Here is a 14,067-nt window from a genome sequence, read left to right as displayed (position 1 = left end):
TTTGAGCTTTTCTGTTCTACTTCATGGTGTTGTTTGATCCGTCTCCCACCTCATTGGCATGTGTTAAATTTTTGTAAAGCACTCCTAACAATTTATAGCCGTATATGTGCCATGCATCGTGACATGAGCATTTCTTAAAACTGAGGAGGAAATCCAGGTTGAAAATGGAAGCCTTAAGCCCTTCGAACAAAATTGGAATGATTTTTTTCAAGAATGAAATCTGTGTGTAAAGGAATCCAATGACCAGCATGTTAGAGGCTGGCTTCTGGGATTAGATGGTAAAATGAGAATGAGTCGAAATATGACACGTGTACTTCACTGTGCTAACTGCTGTAAAGCAAAGTTAAGTGGCTGAAGTTTAGTATGGAACAGTTATATACTTAAAATTCATAGAAGTTATGATTAAATGTAGAAGGCTACATTTATTCATTAGTTTAGGAATTTGCAGCAAATTGCTCTTGGACTGCATGTATACATCTTATTGATACTTTGATTGACTCATTTAGTGAGTTAGTGATGGACACATACTGATTCCCTGCAGTTGGTAAGGGCATGGTCCATTTTAACAATGAATCCCCACATACCAGCAAGCTCCAAGTTTTAATTCCAGGACCTATCCTGAATGAGCTAACTTTGGGGCAGCAGCATGAGGCAATACTATTAGACTCATCATAAAGAGTTTGGGAGAAGCAGATTTCTATCCAGGGGTACCTTCTCCCAGAAGTATCCAGTGGAAAATGAAGACACATGAACAGGTGATGCAATTTTGGGCTTAGCCGTGAGTGGTGAATAGCTGACCAGCATGCCATCTCATGATTGAATTAACAGGTGAAGAATGAATGATGACTTGAGGAAGAGAGAAATCAAAAATAAAAGCAAAATTCAGAATAAATCTCAGGGCATTGCCTAAATAGTTAGTTATTTCACGTGAAATTTGTTGACATTATGCTGATTATAAGGCACAGACTTTCTTACTGAATTTTCCCGTACCTATATGTATCCCATACTGTAAAGGTCAATGAGGAGCTTAATTGAAATACAGTGCACACTTGGAAACTGGCAATGGGTTTTGTAGCGAATTTGCTAGGACGCTGGTATTGTTTTAACTGCTGTCAGTTGTAGTTCACAAAGCCGTACTGTCTGTTATCTATAACCCAGCAGACGGAATCCTTTCATCTTAACGTAACGTTAGATGCCTTGCATTCGGACTATTGTCTTTAGTCTTCTGCAGATCAGCTGTTTTCTCTGCCCATGTGCGGGAACCGCTTAGTTAACCAAGGCTCTGGCTTTCTTCTTTTGTTCCCTTATTTCTTTCTCGGCTGCACTCGGAGAAACAGACTCGGGTTGTGAACTTCCGTGGAGCCATGTAGAAATCCTTGGCATGGGATTTGGCCACCGGTCCCACCAAAAAACTAACTTCTCAGGCACATTGATTTGTAGAATGCACCTACAAATTTTTGAGCTGATTTTTTAAAACGTCCCCTGCCTGTCCTGATGAATGTTTGCATACTGTCCTCATTTATTTACCAAACCTAGTATTGATATCTTAATCCTTCCATTTACCTCACTGTGAGAGTGACTGCTGCATGCCTTTTTCATTTTTTTTGCCTTTTTTGCTTCAATTTGCAAAATTATAATTACCCCACAGAAAGCCCTGAGGTAGGATTGTTCAAAATGAAGCAATAATTCTAGGTACAAATTGCATTAAGTATTCATGGATTCAAATTGTGGGGATTTATATGTCTGTGGGGCTTCTATGCATAGAGTGTTATTGGTGTAAAAGAGGAGGAAAAGACTTACATTTGCATAGTGGCTTTCAGGACCTCAAAATACCTCAATGCACTTTGTAGCCAAATAAATGTTTTTGAAGTGTAGTCACTACGATGACATGGGAAATATGGCTGTCAGTTTACACATGGGTATTTGGTAATGACCACTGATTCAGTCTTGGTGATTTTCATTGAGCGATCAGTATTGCCCAGGACATGGGACATGTTTCTTTGAGTGTCAAGGGATATTTCACATTGACCTGTGAGCAGGTTGGTTTAATGTTTCATTCAAAAGATGGGACCTCTGGCACAGCTTGATTGGTACTCTCCACTCTGAGATCATAGGATCACCCAACGGGGCCATTAAATATTGTTGCAGGGTCTTTTGCCTGCATGTGATACGTAGTCACAATCCTTCCAGGTGCCAGCACCTTAGGAGGGAAGGGCAGAAAGAAAAAAAACGCATTTGCATCATCTAATTGTGTTATGTTTCTAAACTGTTAATCCGAGGAGAGTGGCTAGTAATCTTTGATGCAGCCGCAGCGCTAGTAATCCAGGGAGAAGGGCTGATAATAGGTAAAGCCACCAAAATCTTACTGTACCATAGGCCTGCTCTCTTATTAGAGAGAGATGACTGATAGTGGTTAAACCTGAAAGTCACTACATCTCAGATGAGGGGAGAGATTGAGAAGGAGAATCCTTCAGGGTAACCTCAGCCGGTGTGGGAATTAAATCCATTCTCTGAGTCTTAAACCAGTCATCCTACCAACTGAGCTAAACTGACGCTGCTAGGGCTTGTGATACTGGGAGCAAGGATTGTAATCTTGGGAATAGGGCTAGTACATTGAGGAGCAGTACTAGTAATCCAGCAAGGCTAGTGATCCAGGGACGTGAGTTCAAATCTCAAGGTATTTTGAATTTGAAATTTATTTGAAAGAAAAGTATTGGAAGGTGAAACTGAGATAATGGGAACTGCAGATGCTGGAGAATCCAAGATAATAAAGCGTGAAGCTGGATGAACACAGCAGGCCAAGCAGCATCTCAGGAGCACAAAAGCTGACGTTTCGGGCCTAGACCCTTGGTGAAACTGATATCATTTAAAGTAGCCTTGAAAATATCTGATCAACAAAAATGCATATTCTTTAAGGTTTTATATTTGCCATCCTCAGCCTTGTCAAACGTGCCTGTGATGTTGCCAATGATTACAGTTTCTCAGGCCTACTAGAAATGCATTTAAATTCCTGACTTGCCTGAAATGGCTTTAAATCAAAAGTTGATTAATAAAAATAATTGTATTTGCTTCTGACTAGAGAACCCATAATTCCTAATACTTACTCAGATAAGTTAAGCAAAGGATTGAAATCAATGTCTGCATCAAGCATTTCTGTTTAACCAGTAATATGTACAGTTGTCCCATAGTTCTGTTTCTTCACCTGATGAAGAGATAATGCTCCAAAAGCTTGTGTTTTTAAAAAAAAACCTGTTGGACTGTAGGCTGGTATTGTGCGATTACTGACTTATTTCAAAACCAACAGTAAAAAGACTGTTACAGAGATAGTAGGAACTGCTGATCTGAGATAACAAGGTGTAGAGCTGGATGAACACAGCAGGCCAAGCAGCATCAGCGGAGCAGGAAGGCTGATGTTTCGGGTCGAGACCCTTCTTCAGAAATTCTTCAGTAAAAAGACTGCTTCACCCTCTCCTGTTGTGTTAAGTGGCAATTACAGGTGTGAGCAACAAACCTCATAACTGTACTTAAATCAGCAATGGAGGCAAAATACTGCGACATGTGAAGGTTAGACCTTGATTTTACCTCACCCAGAGACAAAATGTGTTTGCAATTTGTTTGGAGCACATCTCTGGCTGTGCAGCTCAAACTTGCTTTAACCGTTCAGTTCACAGAGATGCTACCAGATGGACCCCTTGCTGACAGCCCATGTTTCGCAAAGTAAGTGCAGCAAGTGAATAATTTGCCGTCATTGTCCGGTCATTAATCTTTGCCTTTCTTTCTCAGGTGCCCCGTGTTGACTCTCGGGCTGTGCACCTGGCCTCCCTGTTTGTTCGAGGCCTGTCTGAGCTCCTTTCAGCTAATAGTGCCTGTGGGTTTCCATTTAAAATGGGCGACCTGATGCCGTGGGAGGTATTTGATGGAAAACTTTTCCACACAAAGTACCTGCAGTCTCACAGTGGATGTCGAGCAGAGGACCTTCTAGAAAGGAATGTAGGTATACAGATGGAGTGTGCATGCTTGAGGTAATTCTCAACTAATAATGGTGGTTTACAGTATCAGCTAATAGTGCCTGTGGGTTTCCATTTAAAATGGGCGACCTGATGCCGTGGGAGGTATTTGATGGAAAACTTTTCCACACAAAGTACCTGCAGTCTCACAGTGGATGTCGAGCAGAGGACCTTCTAGAAAGGAATGTAGGTATACAGATGGAGTGTGCATGCTTGAGGTAATTCTCAACTAATAATGGTGGTTTACAGTAAGTTGTTTTCCAAAGCAAATACCATCTGGTAATGTGCGCGCAAAACCAGTTATTACAAAGAAGATGAATTTAATGATTAATCTTGATGGTACACATAAGGTCAGCTTCTATCCAAATATGTGAGGAAATTAATGTTTTACTCACTGTACACATCTAAAGCAATGTTGTTGAATAGGTATACTGTTTAAAAAGGATTTGAGGAGCATGTTCACTTCACTGCTGAACACATAGGATTTTTTGAACAAAAAGAAAACAATCAATGGTCAGTATAACTAATAACAAGAATTTTCACTTCAGTGTGCAAGCTTACCCTTATTTGCTGAAGACACAACAAGCAGATTTCAATACCCCCCGCTCACCAAAGCACTAACTTTTCTTGTATTAGTTCCACCAGTGTTGGCCAGCAAGCTATTTGATCAGACATGGTATCACTTACTCTCAGCCAACATCCATGTTGTTAATGGAAAGCAGTCAGAAGAACTTACCTGTAGTTATTCTGCATCTTCCTTCCTCTTGATAGTTAATTCTTAGGTATTTAGCCTCCATTCACCACAATGCTTCATCAGCTACTGACCTTGCTGTGTCACACAATTACCTCTATCTTTATTGATTATGTCTACACTACATCCTCGTCCTGGTCTTTCTCCCTGTTCTCCTTTACCTTATCTCACTGTCTTCTTGTGTCATTTGAACTTGAACATTTATGAATTACCATTTGTTTAGTTGATCATTACCAGAATCACATACAACAAAAGCAGGTCATACTGACTTCTGCTAGAAGAAACCTCAACTTCACTTCAAGTCATCTTCTAAAACTTTTCACCTTTGTCTCTTGCAGCATCACCACCAAGGAGCTCATGAAAATATTTGTCAACAAGATTGAGGTCATCAGCTGCTTCTACCACTTCTCTCCCTTTCCCTGGCCTAGAAGTTGCATTTTCCTCCAGTTTCTCTCTCCTGCCCTTTTAACTCCATCCTGAGCTCAGCCTGTCCATGAGATCCACCTCTTGCTTTCTTGTCCCTGAGATCCATTGAACTGAACTTTTCTCCCTGATTGTTTCCTTCCCTCAGAGGCTGTCAATAACTAATTCTACCTCACCACGATCTTCACTGAATCTTCTACAGCATTTGTTCGGTTTCTGTACTGGATGAGCTGATACTTCCTTCAACCCAACAATGGGATGAGTGAAGCACTCCTCATGACAAGTTTCCTAGGTACTGACTCCAACCCTCTCTTTGGACTCTAAAACCTATGCATCTCTTCACTTCTGCTGTTTTGAGCATCCCTGATTTGAATCATTTGATTGTTGTCAGGCATGCCTTCAGCTGCCAAACTCCAAGGCCTGGAATTTCTTCTCTAAACTATCGCAGAGAAGTGATGGTATTATTGCAGGACTGTTCATCCAGAGGCCCAGATAAGTCCTGGGGACCTAGGTTTGAATCCCGCCATGGCAGATGATAGAATTTGAAATCAATTACTTTAAAAATCTGGAATTAAGAATCTAATGATGACCATAAATCCATTGTCAATTGTTGGAAACACCCAGCTGGTTTGTTATTGTCCTTTAGGGTAGGAAACTTACCTGTGACTCCAGACCCCTAACTGACTCTTATCTGCCACCTGGGCAATATACCTTGCCTAGCTAGCAATGCCCTCATCCCATGAAGAAAGAAAAATGCTTTTCCACCTCTCTATCTATCTATCTTTCTCTCACCTCCCTTAAACAATCTTTAAAATCTACCTCTTTGACCAAACTTTTGCTCATCCCTCTGATCTGCATTGGAGTTAAATTTTGTTTAATTATGTCCCTGTGACAGTTTACTATGTTAAAGCAGTTAGATCGAGGTCCACTGATACAGTACCTGGTAAAGTTCTTACTTCTTGGCCAGAAGCTACAGTTTAAGTTCCATTCCAGGGCTTGTTGGCCGTGGAATGTGCGTTCATAATGTGGCCAAACAAGTTGATTGTAAGTATGTAAATCCTTCCAATGTGCCTGAGAACTTCCTACAGAAGTCACTGGCAGACCATTAAACTCCCCTGCCCTTCAGCATGGCCCAATCCAGTGGAATTGTATGACCCAACCCTTGGAAACAAGGACAGAATCGGTCAGTTAGTGTGCTGCTATACAGCGCACATTTTTGTTAGAAAATCTCTGAAGTCATGTGATTTTGTTTTGTCAGAATGCTGATCATTTTGGTTCTCCTTTGTAGGATATTCTGCTGCAGGAATTCCAGAAGCTGAAGTCCCTCATTAATAGTATTTGTGTGAGAAAGAAAAGAGACATACAGAGCCGGCCCCGGCTGTGCACAGCAGGTTAGTGGCCAGGGCTGCATTCAGTGTTCATTGTTCAATACCTTTCCTGAATTGGAGACTCCACTGGAATGGGATGAAATATTTAATTAATAAGGGTCTTCGGCTGTGTCCGTAAGTGAGAAAGTGGAAAAAGCAGGTAAAGGGAGACAAAATGCCTTAGAAGCTTCTTGGAAAGTTATGCATTTTTTTGTTGTGAAGTGCACGAGAGAGACAGTCTAGTAAAACTCACTTGATAATTATTTGTTGGGGACTAATCTATTCATTAAAATGGTTTTCTCGTGTGTTCGGTATTGTTAGACAACTGGGAAAGGCCTGGTACCCACAGTAGAGGAGGTGTATATCACACGGCACCGCAGGAGCAGCAGCTGCCTGCTTATCGTCCATACCACACCCATCACCCTGATTATCAGGCCAAGTATCCACAACCTCCAACACAGTCAGGTATGCCTGAAAGTCACTTCTATCATCATTGTCTGTTATGTTTTAATGCTTAATTTTAAAGTAACCCCAAATAAATCTACTGACATTCTCTAGTGAATTATTGATCCACTCTTCGGCTTAAGATACTGTTGACAATTTATTTTCCAACCCTTGAGAAATAGATACTGAGACTGCTTCCTGAACTGCTGTAGTCCATGTGACAAAGGTATCCCAACAATGTTGTGAGGGAGGGATTTTCAGAATTTGACCTCGTGGTGAACAGTGTCATGTTTCCAAATCAAGATAAGATTTGGCTTGGACGGGAATTGGAAATGATGATGTTCCCTTGCTCTCTTACCCTTGTTTTTCTCAGTGATAAAGATCATGGGTAGAGCATAAGAACTGATTGCCTCTTCCTAGTGGACAGTAAGGTATTGGTTTACTATTCTGGATGCATGGTACTGTCGAGTTGCATAATCCTAAATGTCTAGCAAGTCGTGCAGATGACCACAGTGTCACCAGGCTACGGAGAAAGGTGCACCACCTAGGATACCTGTTCTTCACTTGTATAGTAAGCCATGCTATAAATAGCATTAGATTTAACGGCTACCGCCCACCTTAGAGATTACGTTCTTGCTGCCTGTTATAATCCTTTGCGACGAAAATGAACATGTTCATCTCCTGGGGAACATGGCAGAATTCTGGCGAGTCTGTAGGTGACTGAGGTGGAACTGCAGTCACAATGTTCTGCTGCAGAAAGGACAGCCTACCACGGTCCATGGAGCTCTGGATGAGCTGCTACCTCAGAATGTTGTCTCCTTGTGTTTTTCTCGGTCTCTGATGTGCGTTTGCTTTTGAAGCAGACTGCACCATTTTTATTTGCTTATGTCAGGTACAACAATCCTGACCAAGCTTCTCCCAAAAGTAGAGGTCTTCATTAGAACTCCTTGTGAAGCTTTCAGTGTTTCCAATTTGCACCTCCTTTGATTGTCATGAGAGTTTGCCCAAAACTCTGTCTCTCCATAGAAGGATCACTTTAGTCAGTGAGTGTCAGGCATTCTGGCTACATGACCCAGCTCAGTTATGGCTGTCTCCTTTCAGTGTCGATGCTTGGCATGCCAGCCCAAGACCATCTCGTTGCCTGGTATTTTGTTCTGGCATCTAACCTTCAGAAGCTTCTGATGGCAACTCAGATGGAAGTGGTTGAATTTCTTGGTAAGACCATGGTACAGAATCCAATTCATAGAACAGAGTGGGCAGGACTATTACTGTATAGACTTTCAGTTTGGTATGCCGACCTCTTCCTTTTCCTCATAGACTGACGTTCGAAACCTGTAGAAAGCTACACTGGCTTTGGCCATTCTTTCATGTGCCTCAGTATGGACAACTCGAGACATTGTGCTGCTGAGATAAGTGAACGTGTCGACCTGTGACTTGTGGACTGCTTGTGAACTGAAAGAGACATGAGAAAGGGCTTTCCTGGAGCAGACTGGGGAATTACTCCAGTTTTCTTTGTGCATATCATAACGCCAATGATTTTTGTTCAGCTAGTTCACAGTCATTAGCAAACAGAAAACCTGAAGCAATCCTTGTTGAACCTGGACTTTGTCTGGAATTGTTTCAGATTGAACAGCTTCCTCTTCATGTTGTATTTGATCTTGCTATCAGGATCACATCGTGAAGGCGTCAGAGAGCATGGAGGAGAACAGCATGTTGAAGAGGGTAGGCACTTGCTCACAGCCCTGTTTAACTCCACTGGTGACTTGGAATGGGTCAGAGGATACCTCCATCGTCCAGGACACGCCTAAGCATGCTGTCATTGGAACTGTCAATGTATTTTCCTAAATTTCACAGACCAAACAAATTTGCTGTTACCTAATGTTGACTGTATCAAAGGCCTTGGTCAGGTCAGTAAACATGGTGTGGGATTCCACTTTCTGTTCTTGGCATCTCTTCTGGAGCTGCCTAACTGCAAATGCCATATTAATGAGTCCTTGACATTTTCTGGAACTGTACTGCCTCTAGCGGCAGATGCTGGAGGTCTGCTATAATGCGTGCTCCAACAACGTCAATTGGCTGTAATGTGACTGATGAGTAGGGGAACGCTACTTCTAAAACATGAACTTGTATTAGCTACTACACAATTGCATTTGTGACCTTATTGATGTTTTGGAAGATGTTTTTAGAAAGTATTGCAGGAGAACAAAATTTGAAGTTCAAGATTCTCCTCATCCTGGACAATGCACCAAGCCATCCTCCCACCATTGGTGAGCTTTCTGAAAACATCCAAGTGCTATTTCCACCCCCAAACGCAATCACACTGCTTCCACCCATGGTATAGGACGCAGTAGCAGTTTTTAAAATTTATTATTTAAGGTGCACATTTAAAAGGCTGACTGCAGCCACTGAGGGGGATAAGGAAAGTGTTCTTCAATTTTAGAAGAGCTTTAACATAAAGAATGCAGTTGACATTATCATGGAGGCCTGGGGTGATGTCAGGTAGGACTGCTTGCATGAAGTTTGGCAGAAGCTTCTCCCAGATTTTTTTCAAGATTTTAAAACCCTTGATCCAACAGAGGAGCCCTCAAGAATCAAAGAAGATTGTGTTGATGTTGCAACGCAAGTTGGATTTGAAGAGGTGGAGAGTGAGGATGTTGAAGAGCTCCTCGAGTCCCACTGTGAAGACCTCTCTACAGTTGATCTACAACAACTTGTCACTGAGGGGTGAGTGGAAGCTGGAGATGAAGAAGATGAAGTCTAGGATGCAATACCAAAGAGCTTTCTACATCTGTTTTGTCTTCTATCCTGAGGGAAATTGAGAAGCAGTGCAGCTCTTAGAGGACAACAATTACAATACAGAATGCAACAGGGTAGCTGCTTGTGATCTTATTTAGCACCCTATGAAAGGAAAAGGGCAAAGTTGCAAAAACTGGATGTCTTTTTTAAGCTAATCTCCAAGAAACAGTCAGAAGACAATGAACCACGGCCATCCGCTTCTGGATTAACTATTTTTCACCCTAACCCTGCAACCACAGCTGCACCTGAAGATGATGATGATGATGATGATGACAACCCTCAGCCCCTGCATTAACCACAGAGCAACCATAAAACCTCCTCCACCGTCAAGTCATCTTCACATTTTTTTCAAGATAAGGTGTTAAATTTGGTTTTATTTCATTATTAGGGATGAATTAGACACTTAATCAAACTATGCTTTCCTTTGTCCTAGATCTTTGAATGATTTTTGAGTGATTTTTTTGGTGGTTTGCCCCAAACCTGCTTTTTCCATAGTCCTTATTATTTCTATAGTGCGATTTTCGATAACATGATGTTGTGCAGGAATGCAACTATCACATTACGGCATGAACCCCCTGTGGTGCAATATTACAACCACTGATTGGTTCAGAAGAATTCGGTTGACCATTTTGCCGGTGTTGGAATGGAGTCAAATTCCTCAGTGACTGACGCATGTTTGCTGAGTTCTTTTCCATTTGTAAATCCTGCTTGCAGAATGGCTCCTTGCTTCCACATTAACTGAAAGAGCTCACCAGCGAACATTGACGCAGCTCAGGATAAAGTCCAGCTGTTAAGTATCAGAGGTCACCTCCAAATGTACGAGTCTTTCACTAGAGGTTGGGTAAGGAACAAAAGAAAGAGTTGCATTTAAATAGGACTTTTCACATCCAGCAAACATCTCAGTGCTTTACAGCCAACTTAAGTTTTTTTTCAAGCACAGTCTCTGTTGTAATGCAGGAAGCGAAGTAGCCAATTTGCAAACACGCCTTCATAAATAGCATCATGGCAATGACCTCAGAATCTGTTTATTTTTAATGTTGATTGAGTGATAAATATTGGCCTGGGCACTGGGGCTGATTCACCTTCTCTTTAAAATAATGCTATAGGATCTTTCGCATCCACCTTTGCAGGCAGATGGAGCATAGTTTAGTTTCTCTTCTGAAGCATGGCATCTCCATATGTACAGCACTTCTTCAGGGCTGCACTGAAGTGTCAGGTTAATTTTTGCATTCAAGCTTGAGAGTAAGGAATTTTGTTTGATTAGTTAATTTTTATGTGTTTCTGAATGCAACATCAGCTGAGGAAACTTTAAAAAAAATTCTGACTTCATCCCTGAGAAAAAAGTACCATATTGTGCATCAAAAATTCTTGGCTATATAAGCACTACATATTCAGCTGGCTCTTCATCCTTCTATTTAGCTCTTCCAACACCATGCAAACTACCGAATCTCCCTCAAATGCAAGTTCCTTTTCGTTACTGAGAAATCAAAGTTCAGGGCTGCACCAAAGTTAAAGAGATCAGGCGATTATAAATACTTTAGGAAGAATGGCAAGTTGGCAGTGAGTTGGGACTTTCACAGCGTGTAAATAGTAACAGGAAGGGAGGACCAAGGGAAGTGATGTGTTCATCAACGTTCATAGTCTGGGAAAGACTGAATTCAAGTTTAAATCTATTGTAAGATAAGTAACAGTCCATGCAGGAACGAGACAACATCAGGACATGAGCTGGCAGATGACAAATAACATTCGTGCCACACAAGTATCAAGCAATGATCATTTCCAACAAGATAGATTCTAATTGGCCCTTGACATTCAATGGCATTAACTTCGCAAAATCCTCCACGTCAACGTTCTGGTGGTTACCACTGATTGGTCTACCACAGAGAATTAATTAATAAAAGTCATTTTCAATGGTACCCAATTGTTTGATGTTTGATAGTGGGATCCAGATCTTAAACATGAAGCTGACCGTAGTAGAACATGTGTTGCATGTGCTTTTAATGGACTCACTTCAAACCTACCACATTCCCATCATTTTGCGTTGCTAAATAATGCATAGTCATACATGTTCTGTTTTTGCAAATATTTCACTACGTTGATCTGGCACTTATGAGTTTGACAGAGCTTTTGAAAATATTCAAAGAATTGTTCAGAGTATAATTCTGCACTGAAGAAGGCCATTTGGCCCACTTGTGACTGGCCTGGCTCTGTGCAGCATTATCCCACTACTTTTTCTTGCCCCAAATGGGCATGTGTCCAAGCGTTAATCCAATTCCCTTCAGAAAGTCACTATTGAATCTGTTTCCTCCACCCTTATGGCCATCACACTCCCGATTGTAACTGACTGTTAACTGATGTCTCGGAATTATTTTGATTAGATTACATTAGATTCCCTACAGTGTGGAAACAGGCCGTTCGGCCCAACAAGTCCACACTGCCCCTTGGAGCATCCCACCCAGACCCATCCCCCTATAACCCCCACACCCCTGAACACTGTGGGCAATTTAGCGTGGCCGATCCACCTAGCCTACACATCTTTGGACTGTGGGAGGAAACCGGATCACCCGGAGGAAACCCACGTAGACATGGGGAGAACATGCAAACTCCACATGTTCACCTGAAACCTGTATCTTCTGTTTACCGATCTCTTTCTTACATTTCTCTTAACCTTCTTTTCGCTAAAAGAACAACCCCAGCTTTTCAAGTCTCCTCACAAAACTATAATTGCTCATTACTGTTGTCATTCTGGTAAAACTTTTGTACACCTTCTCTGGGGCCTAGATTCCTTATGAATTCCTTCAAACCAGTGTTAAGTTTTAGAAATTAGGGGAAGACCCCATTGAACTTGTATAATTACAGTCAAAGTATAGACCTCGTTAACAAATTACTTGATACACAAGGTGGAATAGGGATAATGAATAGTATATTTAATAGGTGACCTGCAATGATCTCTATTTGACTGTCAACTATTCACTACTTTTTAATGCCACAGATGATAGGATGGAAAGCCACACATCAGCAATTGCCAATAACATAACAGACAGTATTGCAAATAGTGTAAATGGAGACATAGCATTACAAGTGTCATCAACTGCTGCAGGAGATGGAAAAAGGAGGACAAGGCACCCTCCTCACATCCACGGGCTGATCCACCATCCACTAGAGCACCTCGGTTAGGACCTCAGTGCTGCTTCCAAGAACACTGGTGTTCTGAGCCCAGCTGTGGTAGAGTGGTAATTTGAGCACCCCACACCATTCCGTGGATGCATGGAGATCATTGATGAAAATCACTTTAACTTTGCACTTGAGGACTAAACCTCTGCAGGCAAATTCAAATCATGGTAATTGGCAATTATGACCAAGCACCACTGAATTTTAGCACAGCACCTACGTGGCCTCTGGTTTTAGCATCTGTCCACAGATACTTCCTAAGCTGCACAGGGTTCTCCTTTATTTCTGGAGATTTTTGCCATCTGATTGCTTCCACAGACATTAGTTTTTAATTTAACAATGACCACATTACTCATACCTTCATGACTTTAGGATGTATTTCACATTTTAGCTCTTTCTTACAGTTTCAACCGTAACTGAAAAAACGTAATTGGACTTGAAGTGTTTGTTTTATGTCCAGTTATTGCTGGACCCTGCTCACTTTCTCCAGCAATTTCTGTTTTTGTTTGTTTCAGATTACCAGCATTTGTAGTTCTTTGTTTAACATTTATGTGGCTGAGGGAACTTTTGTGTAATGTGCCCCTGAGCTTACCTCAGGACTAGGAGGCCTGGGTTCAACTTCTGAAGTGTGCAATAACATTTCTGAAGAGGTTCGTTATAAAATATCCATGATTGTAACTGATTGCACTGATTCAAGAAGTTATAAGCAGCGTTCACAGAAGATGGTTACATTCAGTTATTGAGTTTTATCTGGCACACTCATTTATCTCAGGTGGAAGACTTCAACCAAGATCAGGACCTCACAACAGGAGGCCACAGCTCTCTCCACGGTGAGTAGAAGTAGTTTCTCCTTTAAAGGGGCGCTTTCTTGATGTAAGCTTCAGTGATCCTCTAAGCACGTACAAGTTATTAAATTGCATGGATATGGATGAGATATGGGGTACCTTAAGCTGTGTCAGTATGCTCAGGGAAAGTGAAGACATGGATCAACACTGCACATAGCTGAAATCAGAACACACCATCAGAAAAATTCCTCACAACAAGTGATCAATACTGCAAATAATATATTGGGCAAGATAATGGCAGTGAATACCTTACATACATTCAT

General features: G+C 41.5%; 1 protein-coding gene across 3 annotated transcripts in view; it reads left to right on the top strand.

The window, feature by feature from the left end:
- fam120b (family with sequence similarity 120 member B) overlaps positions 1 to 13,793 on the top strand; it is a 65,668-nt gene extending 51,875 nt beyond the window's left edge. For 2 of the 3 annotated variants that reach the window (XR_009446186.1, XR_009446185.1), the window contains exons 7-8: positions 3,784 to 4,193; positions 6,470 to 6,572. Coding sequence is in view for 1 of the 3 variants with exons in the window: in XM_048536303.2 (XP_048392260.2) it covers positions 3,784 to 3,990; positions 6,470 to 6,572; positions 6,870 to 7,013; positions 13,732 to 13,793 (516 nt within the window). In the remaining 2 variants the exon portion in view is untranslated. Of the gene's footprint in view, positions 1 to 3,783; positions 4,194 to 6,469; positions 6,573 to 6,869; positions 7,014 to 13,731 lie in introns of those variants that run through there. The other variant, XM_048536303.2, reaches the window with a different exon arrangement.
- The last annotated feature ends 274 nt before the right edge of the window (positions 13,794 to 14,067 follow it).

This window comes from Stegostoma tigrinum, chromosome 9 (assembly GCF_030684315.1).
Source record: "Stegostoma tigrinum isolate sSteTig4 chromosome 9, sSteTig4.hap1, whole genome shotgun sequence".
Taxonomy (NCBI): Eukaryota; Metazoa; Chordata; class Chondrichthyes; order Orectolobiformes; family Stegostomatidae; genus Stegostoma; species Stegostoma tigrinum.
Note: the sequence above shows the minus strand (reverse complement) of the source record. Positions and strands in the feature narration are given on the sequence as shown.